The sequence below is a fragment of the Agelaius tricolor genome, unplaced genomic scaffold (genome assembly GCF_023055355.1).
Source record: "Agelaius tricolor isolate 1412-34295 unplaced genomic scaffold, bAgeTri1.0.p SCAF_3, whole genome shotgun sequence".
Lineage (NCBI taxonomy): Eukaryota > Metazoa > Chordata > Aves > Passeriformes > Icteridae > Agelaius > Agelaius tricolor.
Window position 1 is genome coordinate 4,150,679 of NW_027269263.1, and position 12,212 is coordinate 4,162,890.

The 12,212-nt window shown below is 53.6% G+C and overlaps 2 protein-coding genes across 2 annotated transcripts in view; one reads left to right on the top strand and one right to left on the bottom strand.

Annotated features, from left to right (window-relative positions):
- WNT5B (Wnt family member 5B) overlaps positions 1 to 12,212 on the bottom strand; it is a 68,716-nt gene that overhangs the window by 33,692 nt on the left and 22,812 nt on the right. The gene's annotated exons all lie outside the window — the stretch shown is intronic.
- FBXL14 (F-box and leucine rich repeat protein 14) lies at positions 21 to 3,679 on the top strand. The gene has a single exon (XM_071422208.1). The coding sequence runs from the start codon at positions 605 to 607 to the stop codon at positions 1,805 to 1,807; it is 1,203 nt and encodes a 400-aa protein (XP_071278309.1). The 5' UTR covers positions 21 to 604; the 3' UTR covers positions 1,808 to 3,679.

The following is a 12,212-nucleotide window of genomic DNA, read 5'->3' on the forward strand; positions in this document are numbered from 1 at the left end:
CGGCTGCCTCCTCCCCCCGCGCCTGGCCGCGCCTCCCCCCCTCCCGCGGGCCGGAGCGGCGCCGGGCCCAGCAGCGCGCGGCGCGGAGCGGAGCGGGCGGGCCCGGAGCGGCGGAGTCGGTACCGGCGGCGGGCGGGCCGGGCCGGGCCGGGCCGCGCCACCCCCTGCCCTCGCTGCCTCACCGCCGGCGCGGGATGCGGGCGGCGCGGGGCCGCGGGCTGTGAGCGGCGGCAGCGCGGAGACAAAGGGAGGCGGCGGCGGCGGGGCTCGGCGGCCGGCGGTGGGCACGGGGCGCGGGGGCCGCCGCCGGGGCGCGCCCGCCGGGATGCGGCGCGGGGCGGCGCGGCCGCAGCGCGGCGGCGGCAGCGGCGCGGCCCGCCCGGCGCGGCGGTAGAGGCGGCGGGGCCGGGCCGGGCCGGCGGTCGCGCAGTAGCGTCTCCCGCGCCGCCCGCGCCGGCGATGTGAGGGCGGCGGCGGCGGCAGGAGGAGCGCGGCGCGGAGCGGAAGGCGGGCGGGCCCCGGGCGGAAGCGGGCCGGGCCCGGCGGCGAGGGGCAGCAGCGCGGCGCCGGCGGGGGCGGCCGGGCGCGGGCGGGCGTGCGTGCGATGGAAACGCACATCTCGTGCCTGTTCCCCGAGCTGCTCGCCATGATCTTCGGGTACCTGGAGGTGCGCGACAAGGGCCGCGCGGCGCAGGTGTGCACGGCCTGGCGGGACGCCGCCTACCACCGCTCGGTGTGGCGGGGCGTGGAGGCCAAGCTGCACCTGCGCCGCGCCAACCCCTCGCTCTTCCCCAGCCTGGCGGCGCGGGGCATCCGGCGGGTGCAGATCCTGTCGCTGCGGCGCAGCCTGAGCTACGTGGTCCAGGGCATGGCGGACATCGAGAGCCTCAACCTCAGCGGCTGCTACAACCTCACCGACAACGGGCTGAGCCACGCCTTCGTGGCGGAGATCAGCTCCCTGCGCTCGCTCAACCTGAGCCTCTGCAAGCAGATCACGGACAGCAGCCTGGGCCGCATCGCCCAGTACCTCAAGGGCCTGGAGGTGCTCGAGCTCGGAGGCTGCAGCAACATCACCAACACCGGCCTGCTGCTCATCGCCTGGGGCCTGCAGCGCCTCAAGAGCCTCAACCTGCGCTCCTGCCGGCACCTCTCCGACGTGGGCATCGGGCACCTGGCGGGCATGACCCGCAGCGCGGCCGAGGGCTGCCTGGGCCTGGAGCAGCTCACGCTGCAGGACTGCCAGAAGCTCAGCGACCTCTCGCTCAAGCACCTGGCCCGCGGGCTGGGCCGCCTCCGCCAGCTCAACCTCAGCTTCTGCGGGGGCATCTCGGACGCGGGGCTGCTGCACCTGTCGCACATGAGCAGCCTGCGGAGCCTCAACCTGCGCTCCTGCGACAACATCAGCGACACGGGCATCATGCACCTGGCCATGGGCAGCCTGCGGCTGTCCGGCCTCGACGTCTCCTTCTGCGACAAGGTGGGGGACCAGAGCCTAGCCTACATCGCACAGGGCCTCGACGGGCTGCGCTCGCTGTCCCTCTGCTCCTGCCACATCAGCGACGAGGGCATCAACCGCATGGTGCGGCAGATGCACGGGCTGCGCACCCTCAACATCGGCCAGTGCGTCCGCATCACCGACAAGGGCCTGGAGCTCATCGCCGAACACCTCAGCCAGCTCACGGGCATCGACCTCTACGGCTGCACCCGCATCACCAAGCGGGGCCTGGAGCGCATCACCCAGCTGCCCTGCCTCAAGGTGCTCAACCTGGGACTTTGGGAAATGACTGAGAGTGAGAAGGTCAGGTGAGAGGAGGAGGAGGGTGCCCCGAGACCTCCATCTCCTCTGGAGGGACTCACTGACTGACTGACTGACTAGTGCAGAGGAGGAGAGAAAGAGAGAGGGGCATGCACAGAGACATGCTACCCACGCACTCTGGCACCGCAGGGAGGAACACAGAAAGAGGGTATATCCTCGACCCTTCTGTGCTGCCTCCCTATCCTTGCTGTGGAGGAGGAGGAAGGGGGACCAGGAGGACAGAGAGAAAGCACCTATCCATTTTCCAGGTCATGCCTCAAGCTCCGTGCTAGGGAGACAGAGCCCTCTCCCTTCCCACAGCATCCTTCCCTGCGGAAGAGGTAGAAACCCACACTTATGCACTGGGGCTAGAGACACCCCTCTTTATCCCCACTCCCACATTCCATCCCCTCAAGCACTAAGGATGGATAAAGACAGACCCTTGTTCTGCCATGTATTCAGAATAGATTATTTTTGGTTTATATAAAGGAGAGTGGAAATGGAGATGGGAACAAAAAATAGTTAACAGCAGCAAAGGCTTCCTAGCTACACTTGTGCACCCAGCCACCCAGTCATCCTGAGCTGGGCACTGACAGAGCTTTTGATAAAACAACCATTCCACCTCTCTGCTTGCCCGTCCCCTGTCAACACATTTGTGACAGAAATACTGCTCCCTAGGTACATTGATTTTTTTTTCCCCTTTTAAATCTCTCTTCAGTCTCCAGTTACATGTTATTCTCTGCTGTGGGTGGATACAACCTCCCACTATTCCAGTTCTCCACTGCACTGAGACTAGCGATAGCTACAGCCTCCCCTTTTGTCAGTATGTTTCCATGTCATCCTGCACTATGGGTAATGGAAAAGTCCAGGCACTCCATTCTCTCTCCCCATCTCTCCACTAGAGATGAACACACCATTTCCTCCTTCTCCTGTCTCTGTGGGGACTGGACACAGACCCCACTCTCTTAAGCCTTCCCATGCACTGGGGGACTCTGAGAGTTACTGAGACTTGTCTTCCCTTTCATCATTCTCTCTTTTTCTCCCCTCCTCCTCCTTGGCAACAGGGATAGACATATCCAGCCACATATCCATTCCTCTCTGGGTTGGGGGTGAGCAGGTAGAAGGGAGTTCTTGCTCCTCTCTACCTGGGGGACATGAGGAAGAATCTCCAGCTTCATTTCTGCTTCATTTGAGATACTGTGACCTGTTTTTACTTTGAAATGCATAAAAAAAATTACTGCTACAAAAACAGCCTCTTACTCTCCCATCTATCCCTTGCTTACATCCTGTAATTGATCCCAGTTTTCCTCACTCATTCTCCCCTTTACAGTATTCATTTTCTTACATGGTTTTATTTTTAAAGACATATGAAGTTGCTGTTCTTGTGGATTTTTAAGTACTTTTTTTTCTGCTGAATATATTCTATATATATAAATATATATATGATGTCTGGCTACCTCGTTTTAATTTGTTACTTTTTTTTTTTTCCCCCTCCTCAAAAGCCCTGGAATTCTTACAGGAAAGAGATTTTGAGACTGAAACATTTTTGTGCCTAGACTGGAATAATGCCCCTTGGGTTTGTTCTTATTTTATCCCCTCCTCTTCCCCCACCCCTTTTTTTAATTTTTTTTTTTTTTTAATTTTTAATTTTTGTTTTTAGGCTTACCCTACTGTGTCCCACCTCCACATTCTGGTTGTGCCTCTCCCTCCCTCTTCACTGGGAACTGGGGACCCAAACTGTGCTTCTGCATTTTTACTCTTCTAGCACAAATATGTAACGTGAGAATCCACACTGAGGATTGGGCTACTGTTAACAGAAATGTGTAAAATGCAAGTTTGTTTAAAAAAAGAAAAATTATATATATGGATATATGCAAGTGCTTTCCCCTCCCCTCCTAAGCCACCTACAAAAGGTCACTATGCCAGGCTTCCTGTTTGTAGGTGGAGAGGAGCAGAGCTGGCCTGCAGGCCCCAGGGCTGCCATGTGAAGGGGAGGAGACTGAAGTTCATCTGTCTTATCTCTGTTCTGTCAATAAAATGGAGCTGGGTCTTTAGATTATTTTTTAATTATTATTTGAAAGAGGAAGAGTAAGTTTGGGTTTTGTTTTGTTTTGATTTTTTGTTTTGTTTTTAAATATCTTGGCTTTTTTTTTGCTTATCTGTTCAAAATCTCAAATCCTCCACAGTAACAGGCCAGACCACGGAGTTAACACAAACCCAGAGACCCCTATGGATTAATTGTACTGTTTGTGAATTTGTATAAAAAAATAACAAAGATCCTCTTAAAACATTTTATATTCTTACAGTAAAAGGTTAAACATATTTATATAATAAAAGAGGAAATATGAAGTATGTTTTTGAAAAAAAAAAAAAAAAAAAGCCGTATCTGTGTTGTCTGTACTTATTGAAGACGTGTGTGTCTGTCGGGCTGGGTAAGAACAGCCTTGTGGCTGATGGTGGGATTTGGGGCTGGCTCTGCTGAGGAAGGCAAGGAGCCTCCTCCTGTGCAGGAGGAGTTTGTGAGGAAGGGGCTTGGCAGGACCAGCGTGGGTGCTGGCAGCATCCCTGGGGACAAACCCCGTTCAGACTTCTGAGGCTGAGGTCACACAAACCTAAAGTGCTGAAACTTGCAGCTGAATCGGCTACTTCGTGTGATAGAGGACAGCATTTGTGAGAGGGGGAAGAAGGCCTGTATTTCTTAATTTTTTTAAGCTGCAGATGAATTGCTTAGTGGAGGATTTTTTAGTAATTTAAACCGTGGCCCTCCCCGGATGGAAGACCCATCAAATAAAAACATTTCCCAGCACTGACAACCACCAAAAACCTGCGCCCTTGCAGACCTGGAAAATCTGAAACGTCTTGGTTGATTTTCCACTACCAAGCCGAAGATTAAAGAGAAAGTAAAAAGTGGAACCGTGTTCAAAAAAAAAAAAAAAAAAAAGTTTGAATAATCTAAGGTGTCCTTTGTCCTCTACCATAATCTTTCTCCTCAGCGTTATGACTTTTAACCCGATGCGGTCCCTCTCTGGCCTCCCCGACGTGGGGTGTTTCATTGTTGCAGGAGATGGAGCTTAAGCGGTGTTTATAGGGCGGCCACAAAGCGCGTCCGTCTCCCCCAGCCCGGCGACGGGGCTCGCTCGCCCGCTGCCCCCTTCCTGCCTCGAAGGAGGGGGAATGCGAAATGGTGGAAGAAGGCAGAGCCATTGTTCAGGAAAGTTAAAAGAGGAGCTGTCCTTGCTTGCTTGCTCAGTCATGCATACTCAATCTGGCCGGGCCCGAGTCCCTATGGAAAGGAGGAGGGCGATTCTTCCCCTCTTTTTAACATTCCTCTCCAGGCCTGGCTGTATTTAAGCTGCTTTCCTCCGCGCCGAGGAGGAGGGAGGGGGATGGTCTGAAGTTCCTGTACATTTGCATTTTAAGCACTTCCAGCGCTGAGCAGGCCACTTTGTTCCCCGCTCCAGCAGCCGCGGCTGGGTGCTGCTCCAGGTGGGACGCCCTGCCAGAGGAGGTGCCCTCGGCGCCCGCACCTGCCTGCCCTGCTCAGCCCCTGCCTCCACGGCTCTTCTGGCTGAGGCTGGACCGGGCACACTCTGGCTGCCAGCTCTGCCCGCCTCACCTCTTAAAGCAGTGCTGCATTTCAAAGGGGAAAGTAGTGCCTGACTCCAGCCCTCTTAAAAAGAAACACCATCTCCTCCACACCCTAAGGACCTGGACTATCTCAGGGTCTGGACTTTGGGGCGTGTGTTGTTCTAGTCCCTCCTTTCCAAGACTTCCAAGCTTTCTGCTGGGAGTCCATTGACAAAAGCTGCATTGTTCGCTTTAGGGAAAGCCACCACAATTGGATCTAATTGAGCCTGACACTATATCCATCTTCCCCTACTTGGAGGGAGGTGTTGGGGTCTGTCTTTCCTGCATTAAGAAAAGAGTTTACAGTAACTTCTTGATGGAAAAAGAGCATATATGTATGAGTGTTATAAACAACAGGAATCCCATATCAGGTTCCCAGAACAGCTGAAAACATTATTGCTCCAGGGGTCAAGCAGCAGTCCCAGCCAAGGACGGGGAATGATAAACCTCTCATAAAGTAGGTTTGTTTCTGCTGGGTTTGGGTGAAAATGGCATCTCCTTATTAAGCCCCATGTTCACATGGATAACAGTGGGACATCTACGTTTCAACATAATATGTGTGCTCGTAAGCTCCGTAATCAGACCCAGGACAGGATTTTTTTTTCCTCTAGAAAATCCCCTGAACTTCTTCTCTCAACTCTTAAAAAAACCAAACCAAAAGCATTGCCCACATGACCCAACATCTCCTTTTAAGAGGAACACAAGCCAAAGGAAGTTGCCAAAACCAAAGCCTCCCTGAACCCCACTTCTTAGACACCCTGGACTGTTCCCGTAGATGGAGCAAGTGCTCCTCATACCTTCCCTCTCATGCTCCATTGTGACAGCACCTCCTCGGACCCAGACACGGGCCAACAACCATAGACCAATTACCACATAACTTCTCAGCATAACCAACCACTCTTGAATTTTTGAACATGACTCAGTTGGAAACCGGGGTAGAAAACCATAAAAAACACTCCACTACTTGGAAATGAGCTGGAAGTCTCCTGTCTGTGAGCCCACAGTGCCTCAGCAGTGGCTTTGGTGCCACCTTCACCGCTGTGCCCAGCAGAAGTGCTGGGGCAGCAGGGCCCCTTTGCCTACACCTGCACAAGGCAGGGCAGGAGGGTGGGCCAGGGACCTGCTTTGTGGACAGCTCTGAGGAGCAGAGAGGCCACGCTAAGGAGGCGATGGCAGAAAGTAGAGCAGGAACGATGTGGAGGAGGGATGAAGTGACTGAGCAGGAGAAGAGGCAGCCAGGGACTGAGGGGCAGCAGCTGGGGACGCCAGCTCCAAGCGGCAGTGAAATCCTGCGTGTGCATGGGGTCCCTGGTCTGCTCCAGCAGCTGCTCCCCTCGCCAGATCCATGGATGGCTCCGCTCCCTGGGAGCTGGGAGGAAAAGCAGGCTCCACCTGGGTCCTACTGCCCTTGGACTAGCACATGGGAGGTCCATGCATGAAAGATTTACACATTTTATACCTTCCCCTGCACGCTGCGGGTTGGGCTGAATCGGTTTGTCACGGTGGCTCTGGGGGCCTTTGTTTGGCGCTAATAAATAACGGGGTCACGGGGCAGCTGTCAGCCAAACCACCTGGGGCCTCTGCTATGGCCAGAGGTGATCTCCCTGCTAGACAGCACAGAGCTCACCACTGAACCTGCCCTTTGGGGGTCAGCGAAGGGTTAAAATGAGACCTGGGTGGCCAAGAGGCTCACGGATTTTGGAACCAAAGCTAGAAGTCAGCACAGGCTACCATTAACAGCTCAAGGGGAGATGTCCCTGGATCTGGCAGCCTCGCTATGTATGCATGTGGGATGCTCCTGGCAAAGTGAAACCTTTTTGTTCTCTCTCTCTCTCCCTCCTCTACCTTAAATGCCACTCTTTCAGCCAGCAGCTCTTTAACAGTGCCTTCTGTGGAGGAAAAACATAAATGGATAAATTTGACTGGGTGGTGCTGGCTGGACCCCTCAGGACATCAGCGAGGCCCCGCGCCAGAGCTGCTGGCTGGGCTGCACTGACACTCCCCACCACGGCCCGCCAGCCAGGCCGTCCTGCTCAATTCCCCAGCCCCAAGCTGCACGAAAGAAAGAGCTGGAGAGGGTTCATCAGGCTCCTGTGCCAGAACTTAAGCCTCCAGCCACATTTGGCAGGGATGCTAGTGCTTCTCCCCCTTACTTAATTACATTTACCATATGCACTAGCTCAATGACAGCCCAAACTGAAATCGCATGATGGAGATTTTGAAAGATCCGAATCTGATCTGTCCTTGAAAGATGAATGGAAATGGGATTTTCCTAAGAAATTTCCTAAAATCTGTGGTGTTTCTTAGACAAGGTGTCAAAAGTTTAGTACCAGTGACTGGACACATGCCCTGAGCAACTGTTTTCACATGAGAGGGTTACTGAGACATAAACCAAACTCATACTCTGCTACAGAAACCAACCCAGATCCAGAAATGGGAACCTCCTCCTAGTTATTTTCCTTCCTCTGAGTCTTGTTTCTCTGGGCACAGTCTAATGATTTCATGATGAAGCAATTTCCCCTCCCAGCTCTGGGGAAAAAAAAAAAAATCCCTAACAAATTTTATCTGAGCTTGGTCCTGTTCTTCCCTCTCCTTTGCCTCTTTCTCCCCACAAAAATTCCAGCTTTACAACCCTTGGATATCTTTAGGGGCTTGGTAGCTGGCACACAACATCACAGGGGCACACAGCATCACAGCTCTGCAGCCTCTCTCCTTGTTCAGTGAGCTGAAATGCCAAGAAATCCCTGCCATTATCTCCCTTGGTGACAGCTGCAGTGGCACTCCTGGCTCCTCAGTTCCAGCGCGGGCCAGGTGCATCGTTCAGTGCCATAAACCCCTCCTGCCACACCCCTCCTGGCTAGGAGCCTTGCGAGGCAGTCATACCCCAGGTGAGCCGGTTCCCTCTGCTCCCCCGGGCTCCTGGAGCTGCCAGGGATGCCGTGCCTCACTTGGCTCTGGCACATCTCCATCCGCCCGGCCGAGGTACCCGACGCGAATTGACCCGAGGTGACGGCGATAACGAGATCCCTCGGGTCGCTCGCCTACCTAACACCCAGGACAACCAGAAAAACAGATGGAGAGACCACGCTGCTGCCTGTGGTGCTGCTGGCAGTCGCACGGGCTGGGTGGCGCATCCCGATCGCGATGCCATTCCCATCCCGATCCCCCAGGCGGCAGCATTGCCCGCCGAGTGCCGCCGACGAGCGGCTCCGCTCCGGCCGCGGCAACCGCACCGAGCCCGCACGGGTCACCCGGGGCACCAAATGGGGGCGGCGAGAAATCGGATGGACTGAAGGGCTCACCCGTTCAGCCCTGCACACGAAGCAGCACTGCGTGGCAGAGGCGGGCGCTGCAAAGGGATGGGGAACTTCAGGCTGCTCGTCAGCATCACCACTATCAGCATTTGGTCCTGCACCATAAGCCAAACTGGAAAGGCACACTTGGCATAGCTGAACTGGGAGTCAAGCATAGAACCAGTGAATGGTTTGGGTTGGAAGGGATCTTAACGATCATCTAGTTCCAAACCCCCTGTGCCATGGGCTGGAACACCTTCTGCCATTAAACAGTTGCTTAAAGCCCAATCCAGCCTGGCCTTGAACACTTCCAGGGACACAGCATCCACAGCTTCTCCAGGTAACCCATTCCAGGGCCTCACCACCCTCACAATAAAGACTTTCTTCCTGGTAAGCAACCTAAACCCAACCTCTTTCAGTTTAAAGCCATGCTCCCTTGTCCCATCACTCCATGTCCTGTCAGAACTCCCTTTCCAACCCTCTTGCAGCCCATCTGGGCACTGGAAAGTGCTTTGAGGCCTCCCCGGAGCTTGCCCTTCTCCTGGCTGAACAAAACCCCAACTCTCTCAGGCTGTCTTCACAGAAATGCTCCAGCCCTCTGATCACTCCCATGGCTCTCCTCTGGACTCGCTCCAACAGGTTCATGTCCTTATGTTGCACTGTGCATCAATGATCCCCATCATGCAAGAGCTTCACACCCCAGCCTGAAGAGCTGCCTCCTGGGAACTGTCTATCCTAAACTTAGCACTTCTGCCCTAAAACTCCATCTCTTGACATCTATAGCTTGACAACAAATTATTTTTTTTTAAGCATGCAAATGTGAGAGTGGTAATGGAGCTGGACCAATATTAAAGTAATACTTAGATTATTTTATTCTGGTTTTGCTGTGTTGTTGGTACAGTTACTCCACTGGACACCTCTGTAGTGATTAAGTTATTTGGAGCTGTATGTGTGTGTCCTTTTTAGTACATAAATTTATAAAGTCTTTTTTATCCAGCTCTCACACTGCTGCTACAGGTACAGTGATGGTGTCTTTTTCAGAAGCAACTACACCTTATAATTTACAGAATTTTAATTATTAGCTTCTGCCGACTCATTACATACACAGACATCAAAAAGGGAAAATCAGCACTAATGGGGGAAGAGAGGTGGAAGCAACTTGACTAAGGTGATGCCCCAGATCCATGTGTCACCAAACAGTGCCTGGCATCCACCCCTTCCATCTCCAGTCCTGCTGGTTTCTGCCACTTGGAGCAGCAAAAATGGAAATGAGTTTTCCAGCCTGAGGTAGTCCTGGAGAGGGAGGGTCAGGACAAAGAACAACTTCCTCGTGTTCCACACCAGACTCACTGAGCAGCCTGAAAGCGCTGGTGTACAAGTGTGGGCTGTGGAAGAGCTCCCAACAGCAGGAGCCTCTCCAAGAAGCCATCTCTCTGTCTGTCTCTGTGCAAACTCTTTGGCTGTCACAGCTTTTACTGCAGGCAATGGCCAGTCTGACCCCCCAAATGCAGATCTGACAGCCCTGCAGGGACGTGTCCCAGCACAACAACAGGCACTGCACTGCCTGCAGCCCTGCGGCTGCTCCCTGGACATCTCCACCAGGACTGTCCCTGAGCAGGGACCACCCATGTGCATCAAAGGCACCACAGGGTCCCTAAGGCTGCCAACGCTGTCTCCTCTCAGGGTCTCCCTTCCCCAGAGTCACCTGTCCATTAGCACAGACCTGCCCAGACCACACTGAAGGCCGACTGAGCAACAGCAACTTCTGCCCCCCACACCCAGACCACAGGCACAAGGGCTGGTGCCAGGGCTGCCCACTGCCTTCCCCTCACCTCCCCCGGGCTCAAATGCAGGAGCCACGGGGACATGAGGGGGAACATGGGGAAATATCATCTCCCACCCACACCTGCCAGGGAGTCAGCGCGACAGGGGAGGCTGCATGTGAGCGGCCAGGTGTAACTTCCACCCTGCCCCTAGTGCCAAAAACAAGCATGTTAAAGCTAATCTACCCCTGTCTCAGCTCAACTGCTTTTCTGTGACTAAGCCCCTTATAATGGTTTTACTAAAATCCCCTTTTGATGGAAAAAATCCCAGCTGGAAGTTTCGGGCAGCGGCACAATGTGCAAGTCTGCGTGTCCCTTTCCCCGGCTTCACAAAAGCCTCTAATCGAGTGGAAAATTTGCTGGAGGCCAGAGGTTTAGGCCTGCAATTATTTTTTAAGGGATTATCAGGAGAGAATGGCGGTACTTACGACCCTCCCTCTCTTTGTGCTCTGCTCTGTGCTGCTTTCAGATGGACTCAGCCAGAAACCTAAACCACCGCAGCTGGATCCAGCAAAACCAGGGCTTGGCTGGGCAGCTTGCCTCCTCTCTGTCTCACAGGACAGATCCCAGACTCCAAGTTAGATGAGTCCCCATGCAACGAACAGAAGTGCTTTTCCACAGAAGCAACACTCTGAGCTTTTTTTTTTAAAGAAAAGCTTGAGAAAAAGCAAACTATTCCATCCCCGTGAGCCTCAGTGAACTGAGGAACCAAGGAGCCAGGAGGGATGAGGTCCATTGGACAGGCTGGGCTTTGGCTCTGCAAAGCCATTATGTAGGAGGTCTTACACAAGTTACTTGCAGCAGGCTCCAAAAAAGACTTGGCAGGGAAGATGTGCACACTGTAACACCCAGCTTTTGAGGGCGCTGCTCCAAGGGTGGATCCTGGCATTGGGGTCCTCGGTGCTTTAGTGGCCTCTGAGAACAGTCCTACACCACTGAGGATCCAAAACAACTCAATGCCAGGCACAGAGCCACTCATGTCAGCACACTGAGCACAGGCAGGCCAGAGGAGAGATGTGGAGGTGCCAGTTTTTGGTTTCTCTGGGCCTGGATTGAAGGCACTTGAGACACTAATTCATGTTGGGACTCAGGTGTTTATTATTTCTTATCAGTAAAACAGTCTCACTGCTGTGAGTTCTGCAGCAAGGCACAAAATGGCCAACAGTCTCTTGTTCCAAGGTCTTTTAAGACTAAACTATCCAATTAAGAACTGTCATCTAGATTATTTTCCCTTTTAACCCAGTAACTCATCCCAAAGAGCTGCAATGTGGACTTTTCTGCCCAATTACAAAATGCCACCCAAACCAATGAAGGAGGAAGAAGCAGCATGAAGAAGAAACTCAGGACAACACCCTGTGCCCTCCACCTTGCTTCCATCCACAACACACTAAAAATCCCGAAACCTCAATTTCTCACCAAGTGAGAAAAAAACTTACACTACTCTCTATAATCTATTTCAGACTTTTGTGGGTTCTAGTCTATCTTGAAGTCCAGGAAACTTTCTCCATGAATGAGGGTCAGAGTCAGTGCTCCCCTGGGGGTCAGGGCACCCCAGAGCAGACAGAGAAATATTCCCAATGCCCTGGGTTTCTGCAGAGAGGCACTGCTGTCCCTCCTGTCTGAGGGGCTCTGCGCCTTGCTCAGAGCTCCCAGGAGCTGCCTGCACTCACACCT

Coding starts and splice junctions, on each gene's coding strand:
- FBXL14 (XM_071422208.1), top strand. CDS start 605: ATGGAAACGCACATCTCGTGCCTGTTCCCCGAGCTGCTCGCCATGATC.